Here is a 14,103-nt window from a genome sequence, read left to right on the forward strand (position 1 = left end):
TTGTTGATGATGTTGTTATTGATGTGTTGATGATGTTGTTGTGTTGTTGTTGATGATGTTGATGATGTTGATGATGTCTGTTGATGTGTTGATGTTGTTGTTGATGATGTTGATGTGTTGATGTTGTTGATGTGATGTTGTTGATGTGATGTTGTTGATGTGATGTTGTTGATGATGTGATGTTCGTTGATGTGATGTTGTTGATGTGTTGATGTTGATGATGTGATGTTGTTGATGTGATGATGTTGTTGATGTGATGTTGTTGATGTGATGTTGTTGATGTGATGTTGTTGTTGATGATGTTGTTGATGTGATGTTGTTGATGTGATGTTGTTGTTGATGATGTGTTGTTGTTGATGTTGTTGCAGAGTCTCTCCGTGATTACTTTGGGAAGTTTGGTGATGTCAGCGAGTGCATGGTGATGAGGGACCCCACCACCAAGAGGTCCAGGTAACGTCAACAACAACAACATCAACAATAACATCAACAACAACAACATCAACAACAACATCAACAACATCAACAATAACATCAACATCAACAATAACATCAACATCAACAACAACAACAACATCAACAATAACATCAACAACAACAACAATAACATCAACAACAACAACAATAACATCAACAACAACATCAACATCAACAACAACAACAACATCAACAATAACATCAACATCAACAACAATAACATCAACAACAACAACATCAACAACAATAACATCAACAACAATAACATCAACAACAACATCAACAACAATAACATCAACAACAACATCAACAATAACATCAACAACATCAACATCAACAACAACATCAACAACATCAACAATAACATCAACAATAACGTCAACATCAACAACAACAACAACATCAACAATAACATCAACAACAACAACAATAACATCAACAACAACAATAACATCAACAACAACAACATCAACAACATCAACATCAACAATAACATCAACATCAACAACAATAACATCAACAACAACAACATCAACAACAATAACATCAACAACAACAACAACATCAACATCAACAACAACAACAATAACATCAACAACAACATCAACAATAACATCAACATCAACAACATCAACATCAACAATAACATCAACATCAACAATAACATCAACATCAACAATAACATCAACATCAACAACAACAACATCAACAACAACGTCAACATCAACAATAACGTCAACAATAACGTCAACAACAACGTCAACAACAACATCAACGTCAACAACAACGTCAACAACAACATCAACAACAACGTCAACAACAACATCAACAACAACATCAACAACAACAACAACATCAACATCGTCACTGACATCACCATCACCACCATCCTCACTAACATCACCATCATCACCATCATCATTGTAGTAATGTGGTGGTTGTAGTGGTGGTTGTAGAAATGTGGTTGTAGTGGTGGTTGTAGTAATGTGGTGGTTGTAGTAATGTGGTTGTTGTTGTGGTTGTAGTAATGTGGTTGTTGTGGTGGTTGTTGTGGTTGTGGTGGTGGTGGTGGTTGTAGTAATGTGGTTGTTGTTGTGGTGGTTGTAGTAATGTGGTTGTTGTGGTGGTTGTTGTGGTGGTGGTTGTAGTAATGTGGTTGTTGTTGTGGTGGAGGTAGTCATGTGGTGGTGGTGGTGGTGGTTGTAGTAGCGTGGTGGTTGTAGTAATGTGGTTGTTGTTGTGGTGGTGGTGGTTGTGGTGGTTGTAGTAATGTGGTGGTTGTGGTGGTTATAGTGGTGGTTGTAGTAATGTGGTTGTAGTGGTGGTTGTAGTAATGTGGTGGTTGTAGTAATGTGGTTGTTGTTGTGGTGGTTGTAGTAATTTGGTTGTTGTGGTTGTGGTGGTGGTTGTAGTAATGTGGTTGTTGTTGTGGTGGTGGTAGTCATGTGGTGGTAGTGGTGGTTGTAGTAGTGTGGTGGTTGTAGTAATGTGGTTGTAGTAATGTGGTGGTGGTTGTGGTGGTTGTTGCAGTAGGTGGTGGTTGTAGTAACGTGGTGGTTGTGGTTGTTGTTGTTGTGGTTGTGGTGGTGGTGGTGGTGCAGGGGGTTTGGGTTTGTGACGTACACCGACCCCGGCAGCGTCGACAAAGTCCTCGCTCAGTCTCACCACGAGCTCGACTCTAAAACCGTGAGTGGGCACCACACACTACGCACCCCTCACCCTGCACTACCATGTAGCACCCTGCACTACACACCACACACCCTGTACCCTGCCCCACCCTGCACTACACACCACACACCACACACCCTGCACCACCACTCACCACTCACCACACACCACTCACCACACACTACGCACCCCTCACCCTGCACTACCATGTACCACCCTGCACTACACACCACACACCCTGTACCCTGCCCCACCCTGCACTACACACCACACACTCTGTACCCTGCCTCACCCTGCACTACCCTGTACCACCCTGCACTACACACCACACACCACACACCCTGCACTACACACCACACACCCTACACCACCCTGTACCACACACCACACACCCTGCCCCACCCTGCACCCTGTACCCCACACCCTGCACCACCCTGTACCACCCTGTACTACCCTGTACCACCCTGCGTCACCCTGTACCACACACCACACACCCTGTACCACACACCCTGCACCACCCTGTACCACCCTGTACCCCACACCCTGCACCCTCACCCTGCCCCACCCTGCACTACCCTGCCCCACCACACACCCTGCACTACCCTGCCCTACCCTGTACCACCCTGCCCCACCCTGAACCCTCACCCTGCACTACCCTGCACTACACACCCTGCACCCTCACCCTACACCACACACTCTGCCCCACCCTGCACCACCCTGCCCCACCCTGCACCACCCTGTACCACACACCCTGCACCACCCTGTACCACACACCCTGCACCACCCTGTACCACACACCCTGCACCACCCTGTACCACACACCCTGCACCACCCTGTACCACCCCACACCCTACACCACCCTGCACCACACCCCACGCACCCTGTACCACCCTGCCCCACCTTGCACCACCACCCTGCACCCTGCTGAACCCCTCCCGCCCCTCCACCATCAATATCGTCACCATCATAATCAACATGGTTAACGTCACCACCACCGTCACCACCACCGTCACCACCACCGTCACCACCACCGTCACCACCACCACTGTCACAACCACCACCACCGTCACCATCACCACCACCACCGTCACCATCACCACCACCGTCACCACCACCGTGACTGCCACCACCACTGTCACCACCCCCGTCACCATCACCACCACCACCGTCACCATCACCACCACCGTCACCACCACCGTGACTGCCACCACCACTGTCACCACCCCCGTCACCACCACCGTCACCGTCACCACCACCACCACCACCGTCACCACCACCGTCATCACCATCAACATCATCACCACCACCACCATCACCGTGTCTAAACACAGTTTGCTGTTAATGTTGTTGTTGTTGTGGTTGATGTTGTTGATGTCAATGTTGTTGTTTGTTCATCAGATCGACCCGAAAGTTGCATTCCCCCGAAGAACACAGCCAAAGGTGAGTGATTCGTCAGAGACGCTGAGAGCCTGGGTTCAACACTGGGTCTGGGTGTCTCTCTCTCTCTCAGGGGGTTCACGATGGCCGTGTCAGAGACGCTGAGAGCCTGGGTTCAACACCGGGTCTGGGTGTCTCTCTCTCTCTCAGGGGGTTCACGATGGCCGTGTCTGAGACACTGAGAGCCTGGGTTCAACACCGGGTCTGGGTGTCTCTCTCAAAGGGTTCACGATGGCCGTGTCAGAGACGCTGAGAGCCTGGGTTCGACACCGGGTCTGGGTGTCTCTCTCTCTCTCAGGGGGTTCACGATGGCCGTGTCAGAGACGCTGAGAGCCTGGGTTCAACACCGGGTCTGGGTGTCTCTCTCTCTCTCAGGGGGTTCACGATGGCCGTGTCTGAGACACTGAGAGCCTGGGTTCAACACCGGGTCTGGGTGTCTCTCTCAAAGGGTTCACGATGGCCGTGTCAGAGACGCTGAGAGCCTGGGTTCAACACCGGGTCTGGGTGTCTCTCTCTCTCTCAGGGGGTTCACGATGGCCGTGTCAGAGATGCTGAGAGCCTGGGTTCAACACCGGGGGGTGTCTCTGTGGGTGTTTCTGGGTGTCTCTGTGTGGGTGTCTCTGTGGGTGTCTCTGTGGGTGTCTCTGTGTGTGTCTCTGTGTGTCTCTGTGGGTGTCTCTGTGGGTGTCTCTGTGGGTGTCTCTGTGGGTGTCTCTGTGGGTGTCTCTGTGGGTGTCTCTGTGGGTGTCTCTGTGGGTGTCTCTGTGGGTGTCTCTGTGGGTGTCTCTGTGGGTGTCTCTGTGGGTGTCTCTGTGGGTGTCTCTGTGGGTGTCTCTGTGGGTGTCTCTGTGGGTGTCTCTGTGGGTGTCTCTGTGGGTGTCTCTGTGGGTGTCTCTGTGGGGGTCTCTGTGGGTGTCTCTGTGGGTGTCTCTGTGGGTGTCTCTGTGGGTGTCTCTGTGGGTGTCTCTGTGGGTGTCTCTGTGGGTGTCTCTGTGGGTGTCTCTGGGTGTCTCTGTGGGTGTCTCTGTGGGTGTCTCTGTGGGTGTCTCTGTGGGTGTCTCTGTGGGTGTTTCTGTGGGTGTCTCTGTGGGTGTCTCTGTGGGTGTCTCTGTGGGTGTCTCTGTGGGTGTCTCTGTGGGTGTCTCTGTGGGTGTCTCTGTGGGTGTCTCTGTGTGTGTCTCTGTGGGTGTCTCTCTGGGTGTCTCTGTGGGTGTCTCTGGGTGTCTCTGTGGGTGTCTGTGAATCTCTGTATGGGTCTGTGTGGGTCTCCGTGGGTCTATACGAGCATCTGGCATGAGTGTGGGTCTATACGAGTGTGGGTGTCTCTGTGGGTGTCTGTGAGTCTCTCTGTGTGGGTCTCTGAGTATGGGTCTCTGTGTGTCTCCTCTGTGGGTCCCTGTGTGTGTGTGTGGGGAGCGGTGGGTGTAGTGGTTAGCGCTACGCTGCGCTACGAACCCGGCGACCCGAGTTCGATTCCCGCTCACGGCCAACGCCGGCAGTGACGATTATCTGAACCGGTCCTGGGCCTCCCCTAGGTCGACTCAGCCTCAAATGAGTACCTGGTGCGGTGTGTAAACATCGCCACTGGGGAGACAAAGGCGGCCGGGCGTGGTGCTGGCCCCCCCCCCCCTTCGTGTGCCGTGCCGGCCTTCATAGGTGCTACTCGCTAACAGCACTTGCCCCTACAGTCTGTTAAGGCTACACGGGGGATCTTTGTCTTTGTCGGTGTGGGGGTGGGTGTGAGATTCCTCATCCAGGGTTCATAATGGCCGGCACCGAGATCCACGGACGCACTCGCCAACTCACTCAGACACTCACTCATCTACTCACCCAGTCACTCACCCACTCACTCACCCAGTCACTCACTCACCCACTCACTCACCCACTCACTCACCCACTCGCTCACTCACCCACTCGCTCATCTACTCACCCACTCACCAACTCACTCATCTACTCACCCACTCATCCACTCACTCGCCAACTCACTCACCCACTCACTCATCTACTCACCCAGTCACTCACTCACCCACTCACCCACTCACTCACCCACTCACTCACCCACTCGCTCACTCACCCACTCGCTTATCTACTCACCCACTCACCAACTCACTCATCTACTCACCCACTCATCCACTCACTCGCCAACTCACTCACCCACTCACCCACTCACTCATTCACTCACTCGCCAACTCACTCACTCATCTACTCACCCAGTCACTCACTCACTCACTCATCGACTCACCCACCCACTCACTCACCCACTCGCTCACTCACTCACCCACTCACTCACCCACCCACTCACTCACTCAGTCACTCATCTACTCACTCACACACTCATCTACTCACCCACTCATTCATCTACTCACTCACCCACTCGCTCATTCACCCACTCACCCACTCACTCACTCATCTACTCACTCACCCACTCGCTCATTCACCCACTCACTCATCTACTCACTCACTCATCTCACCCACTCACTCATCTACTCACCCACTCACTCGCTCATTCACCCACTCACTCATCTACTCACTCACTCATCTCACTCACTCACTCATCTACTCACTCACCCACTCGCTCATTCACCCACTCACACACTCATCTACTCACCCACTCGCTCATTCACCCACTCACTCATCTACTCACCCACTCGCTCATTCACCCACTCACTCATCTACTCACCCACTCATCTACTCACCCACTCATCTACTCACCCACTCACCCACTCACTCACTCATCCACTCGCCAACTCATCCACTCGCCAACTCACTCACCCACTCACTCACTCACCCACTCACTCACCCACTCACCCACTCACTCAGTCACTCATCTACTCATCCACTCATTCACCCACTCACTCACTCACTCACCCACTCATTCACTTATCTACTCACCCACTCACTCATCTACTCACCCAGTCACTCAGTCACCCAGTCACTCAGTCACCCAGTCACTCATTCACCCACCCATCCACTCACCTACTCATTCACCCACTCACTCATTCACTCATTTACTCACTCACTCATCTACTCACTCACCCACTCGCTCATTCACCCACTCGCTCATTCACTCACTCATTCATCCACTCACTCACTCATCTACTCAACCACTCACTCACTCGCCCGCTCGTTCACCCACCCATCCACTCACCCACTCACTCACTCATCTACTCACCCACTCACTCACTCATCCACTCGCCAACTCACCCACTCACTCACCCACTCACTCACCCACTCACTCACCCACTCACTCAGTCACTCAGTCACTCACTCAGTCACTCATCTACTCACCCACTCACTCACCCACCCACTCACTCACTCACTCACTCACTCACCCACTCACTCACTCACCCACTCACTCAGTCACTCACCCACTGAGTCACTCACCCACTCACTCAGTCACTCATCTACTCAACCACTCACTCACTCGCCCGCTCATTCACCCACCCATCCACTCACCCACTCACTCACTCATCTACTCACCCACTCACTCACTCATCCACTCGCCAACTCACTCACTCACCCACTCACTCACTCACCCACTCACCCACTCACTCAGTCACTCAGTCACTCACTCAGTCACTCTTCTACTCACCCACTCATTCACCCAGTCACTCACTCACCCACTCATTCACTCATCTACTCACTCACCCACTCACTCAGTCACTCACCCACTCAGTCACTCACCCACTCACTCAGTCACTCATCCACTCGCCAACTCACCCACTCACTCGCTCATCCACTCACCCACTCACTCAGTCACTCACCCACTCACTCACTCACCCACTCACTCATCTACTCACCCACTCACTCAGTCACTCACCCACTCAGTCACTCACCCTCTCACTCAGTCACTCATCCACTCGCCAACTCACCCACTCACTCACTCATCCACTCACCCACTCACTCAGTCACTCACCCACTCACTCACTCACCCACTCACTCATCTACTCACCCACTCACTCAGTCACTCACCCACTCAGTCACTCACCCTCTCACTCAGTCACTCATCCACTCGCCAACTCACCCACTCACTCACTCATCCACTCACCCACTCACTCAGTCACTCACCCACTCACTCACTCACCCACTCACTCAGTCACTCACCCACTCACTCACTCAGTCACTCACCCACTCACTCACTCAGTCACTCACTCACTCATCCACTCACCCACTCACTCAGTCACTCACCCAGTCACTCACCCACTCACCCACTCGCTCATTCACCCACCCACTCACTCATCTACTCACCCACTCACTCACTCATACACTCGCCAACTCACCCACTCACTCACTCACTCACCCACCCACTCACTCACTCACTCACCCACTCACTCACTCAGTCACTCACCCACTCAGTCACTCACCCACTCACTCAGTCACTCATCCACTCGCCAACTCACCCACTCACTCAGTCACTCACTCACCCACTCATTCACCCACTCACTCACTCAGTCACTCACCCACTCACTCAGTCACTCACTCATCCACTCACCCAATCACTCAGTCACTCACCCACTTACTCACTCACCCACTCACCCAGTCACTCAGTCACTCAGTCCACTCAGTCACTCACCACTCAGCTACTCGCCCGCTCATTCACCCACCCACTCAGTCACTCACTTACTCACCCGCTCACTCAGTCACTCACTCGCTCTTTCACTCACCCACTCACTCATCCACTCACCCACTCACTCAGTCACTCAGTCCACTCAGTCACTCACCACTCAGTCACTCGCCCGCTCATTCACCCACCCACTCAGTCACTCACTTACTCACCCGCTCACTCATCTACTCACTCGCTCTTCCACTCACCCACTCGCTCAGCCACTCGCTCAGCCACTCGCCCACTCGCTCATCTAGTCACTCATCCACTCACCCACTCACTCAGTCACTCACCACTCAGTCACTCGCCCGCTCATTCACCCACCCACTCAGTCACTCACTTACTCACCCGCTCACTCATCTACTCACTCGCTCTTCCACTCACCCACTCGCTCAGCCACTCGCTCAGCCACTCGCCCACTCGCTCATCTACTCACTCGCTCTTTCACTCACCCACTCGCTCAGCCACTCACTCATCCACTCACCCACTCACTCAGTCACTCAGTCCACTCAGTCACTCACCACTCAGTCACTCGCCCGCTCATTCACCCACTCGCTCAGCCACTCGCTCAGCCACTCGCCCACTCGCTCATCTACTTGCCCATTCGTCAACTAAGTCACTCACCCACTCGCTCAGCCACTCGCTCAGCCACTCGCCCACTCGCTCATCTACTCACTCGCTCTTTCACTCACCCACTCGCTCAGCCACTCACTCATCCACTCACCCACTCACTCAGTCACTCAGTCCACTCAGTCACTCACCACTCAGTCACTCGCCCGCTCATTCACCCACCCACTCAGTCACTCACTTACTCACCCGCTCACTCATCTACTCACTCGCTCTTCCACTCACCCACTCGCTCAGCCACTCGCTCAGCCACTCGCCCACTCGCTCATCCACTTGCCCATTCGTCAACTAAGTCACTCACCCACTCGCTCATGCACTCACCCACTCGCTCATGCACTCACCCACTACTCGCACACCCATCCACTCACTCACCCACCTACTCACCCTCTCGCTCGCATACTCACCCGCACACACCCACTCACCCACTTACTCATCCACTCACACACTCACCCACCTACTCATCCACTCACTCGCTCATCCACTCGCACACTCACCCACTCGCCCACCTACTCATCCACTCACTCGCTCATCCACTCACACACTCACACACATACACTCGCCCACCTACTCATCCACTCAGTCACTCACCCACTCAGTCACTCACCCACTCCCTCAGTCACTCATCCACTCGCCAACTCACCCACCCACTCACTCAGTCACTCACCCACTCACTCAGTCACTCACCCAGTCACTCACCCACTCACCCACTCGCTCATTCACCCACTCACTCACTCATCTACTCACCCACTCACACACATACACTCACCCACCTACTCATCCACTCAGTCACTCACCCACTCAGTCACTCACCCACTCCCTCAGTCACTCATCCACTCGCCAACTCACCCACCCACTCACTCAGTCACTCACCCACTCACTCAGTCACTCACCCAGTCACTCACCCACTCACCCACTCGCTCATTCACCCACTCACTCACTCATCTACTCACCCACTCACACACTCATACACTCACCCACCTACTCATCCACTCACACTCACACACATACACTCGCCCACCTACTCATCCACTCACCTACTCATCCACTCACACTCACTCACACACACACTCACACACACTCACACTCACTCACACACACACACACTCACACACACTCACACTCACTCATACACTCACTCACCTACTCATCCACTCACACTCACACACATACACTCACGCTCGCTCACACACACTCACGCACACACTCACACACTCATACACTCACCCACCTACTCATCCACTCACACTCACACACATACACTCACGCTCGCTCACACACACTCATACACTCACCCACCTACTCATCCACTCACACTCACACACATACACTCACGCTCGCTCACACACACTCACCTACTCATCCACTCACTCACTCGCTCACACACTCATACACTCACCCACCTACTCATACACTCACACTCACACACACACTCACGCTCGCTCACACACACTCATCCACTCACTCACCTACTCATACACTCACACTCATGCACACACAGTCGCACTCACACACACTCACACACTCACCTACTCATCCACTCACTCACTCGCTCACACACTCATACACTCACCCACCTACTCATCCACTCACTCACTCTCGCTCACACACACTCACCTACTCATACACTCACACTCACGCACACACAGTCGTACTCACACACACTCACCTACTCATCCACTCACTCGCTCACACACTCATACACTCACCCACCTACTCATCCACTCACACTCACTCACACACACACACTCACGCTCGCTCACACACACTCATCCACTCACTCACCTACTCATACACTCACACTCACGCACACACAGTCGCACTCACACACACTCACACACTCATCCACTCACACACTCACACACTCGCTCACACTCGCTCACACACACTCACCTACTCATACACTCACACTCACGCACGCACAGTCGCACTCACACACACTCACACACTCACCTACTCATCCACTCACACTCACTCACACACTCACCCACCTACTCATACACTCACACTCACTCACACACTGTCGCACTCACACACACTCACCTACTCATCCACTCACACTCACTCACACACACACTCACGCTCGCTCACACACACTCATCCACTCACTCACCTACTCATACACTCACACTCACGCACACACAGTCGCACTCACACACACTCACACACTCACCTACTCATCCACTCACTCACTCGCTCACACCCACTCACCCACTTACTCACCCACCTACTCATACACTCACACTCACTCACACACTCATACACTCACACTCACTCACACACTCATACACTCACCCACCTACTCATCCACTCACACTCACTCACACACACACTCACGCTCGCTCACACACACTCATACACTCACTCACCTACTCATCCACTCACTCACTCGCTCGCTCACACACACTCATACACTCACTCACCTACTCACACACTCACGCACACACAGTCGCACTCACACACACTCACACACTCACCTACTCATCCACTCACTCACTCGCTCACACTCGCTCACACTCGCTCACACCCACTCACCCACTTACTCATCCACTCACTCACTCACACACTCATACACTCACCCACCTACTCATCCACTCACGCTCGCTCACACACACTCATACACTCACTCACCTACTCATACACTCACACTCACGCACACACAGTCGCACTCACACACACTCACACACTCACCTACTCATCCACTCACTCACTCGCTCACACACACTCACCTACTCATACACTCACACTCACGCACGCACAGTCGCACTCACACACACTCACACACTCACCTACTCATCCACTCACTCACTCGCTCACACTCGCTCACCTACTCATGCACTCACTCACTCGCTCACACTCGCTCACACTCGCTCACACACACTCACCTACTCATACACTCACTCACTCGCTCACACACACTCACGCTCGCTCACACCCACTCACCCACTTACTCATCCACTCACACTCACTCACGCACGCACACACACTCACACTCACTCATACACTCACTCACCTACTCATCCACTCGCACACACACTCACACACACACTCACACACTCACACACTCATACACTCACACTCACTCACACACTCATACACTCACCCACCTACTCATCCACTCACACTCACTCACACACACTCACACACTCACCTACTCATCCACTCACACACACACTCACACACTCATACACTCACCCACCTACTCATCCACTCACACTCACTCACACACACTCACACACTCACCTACTCATCCACTCACACACACACTCACACACTCATACACTCACACACCTACTCATCCACTCACACTCACTCACACACACTCACACACTCACCTACTCATCCACTCACACACACACTCACACACTCATACACTCACCCACCTACTCATCCACTCACACTCACTCACACACACACTCGCGCTCGCTCACACACACTCATCCACTCACTCACCTACTCATACACTCACACTCACGCACACACAGTCGCACTCACACACACTCACACACTCACCTACTCATCCACTCACACTCACTCACACACACTCACACACTCACTCACACACTCATACACTCACACTCACTCACACACTCACCTACTCATCCACTCACTCACTCGCTCACACTCACTCACACACTCACCTACTCATCCACTCACACTCACTCACACGCACACTCACACTCACTCACACTCACTCACACACACACACACACACTCGCGCTCGCTCACACACACTCATCCACTCACTCACCTACTCATACACTCACACTCACGCACACACAGTCGCACTCACACACACTCACACACTCACCTACTCATCCACTCACACTCACTCACTTGCTCACACACACTCACCTACTCATACACTCACACTCACGCACACACAGTCGCACTCACACACACTCACACACTCACCTACTCATCCATCCACTCACTCACTTGCTCACACACACTCACCTACTCATACACTCACACTCACGCACACACAGTCGCACTCACACACACTCACACACTCACCTACTCATCCACTCACTCACTCGCTCACACTCACTCACACACTCACCTACTCATCCACTCACACTCACTCACACACTGTCGCACTCACACACATTCACCTACTCATCCACTCACACACTCACTCACACACTCACCCACCTACTCATCCACTCACACACACACTCACACACACACTCACGCTCGCTCACACACACTCATACACTCACCCACCTACTCATCCACTCACTCACACTCACACACACACACTCACACACACACACTCACACACACACACTCACGCTCGCTCACACACACTCATACACTCACTCACCTACTCATACACTCACACTCACGCACGCACAGTCTCACTCACACACACTCACACACTCACCTGCTCATCCACTCACACTCACTCACACACTCACCCACCTACTCATCCACTCACACTCACTCACACACACACTCACGCTCGCTCACACACACTCATACACTCACTCACCTACTCATCCACTCACACTCACACACTCATACACTCACTCACCTACTCATCCACTCACTCACTCGCTCGCTCACACACACTCATACACTCACTCACCTACTCATACACTCACGCACACACAGTCGCACTCACACACACTCACACACTCACCTGCTCATCCACTCACTCACTCGCTCACACCCACTCACCCACTTACTCATCCACTCACTCACGCACGCACACACGCTCACACTCATACACTCACTCACCTACTCATCCACTCACACACTCACACTCACTCATACACTCACTCACCTACTCATCCACTCACACTCACTCACACACTCACACACACACTCACACTCACTCATACACTCACTCACCTACTCATCCACTCACACTCACTCACACACACACTCACGCTCGCTCACACACACTCATACACTCACTCACCTACTCATACACTCACACTCACGCACACACTGTTGCACTCACACACACTCACCTACTCATCCACTCACGCACACACTCACACACTCATACACTCACCCACCTACTCATCCACTCACACTCACGCACACACTGTTGCACTCACACACACTCACCTACTCATCCACTCACTCACTCGCTCACACACTCATACACTCACTCACCTATTCATACACTCACACTCACACAGTCGCACTCACACACACTCACACACACTCACCTACTCATCCACTCACGCACACACACTCACACTCACTCATACACTCACCCACCTACTCATCCACTCACACTCACTCATACACTCACTCACCTACTCATACACTCACACTCACGC

The 14,103-nt window shown here is 52.5% G+C and overlaps 1 protein-coding gene across 1 annotated transcript in view; it reads left to right on the forward strand.

Moving 5' to 3' along the window:
* Positions 1–371: 371 nt before the first annotated feature.
* Positions 372–14,103, forward strand: part of LOC144954913 (RNA-binding protein Musashi homolog 2-like) — a 65,790-nt gene continuing 52,058 nt past the window's right edge. Inside the window, exons 1-3 of the mRNA XM_078885289.1 lie at positions 372–450; positions 2,076–2,160; positions 3,541–3,582. Coding sequence (XP_078741415.1) covers positions 416–450; positions 2,076–2,160; positions 3,541–3,582 — 162 coding nt within the window. The 5' untranslated portion in view covers positions 372–415. The remainder of the gene's footprint in view (positions 451–2,075; positions 2,161–3,540; positions 3,583–14,103) is intronic.

Source organism: Lampetra fluviatilis, unplaced genomic scaffold (genome assembly GCF_964198595.1).
Source record: "Lampetra fluviatilis unplaced genomic scaffold, kcLamFluv1.1 SCAFFOLD_472, whole genome shotgun sequence".
NCBI classification, from domain to species: Eukaryota; Metazoa; Chordata; class Hyperoartia; order Petromyzontiformes; family Petromyzontidae; genus Lampetra; species Lampetra fluviatilis.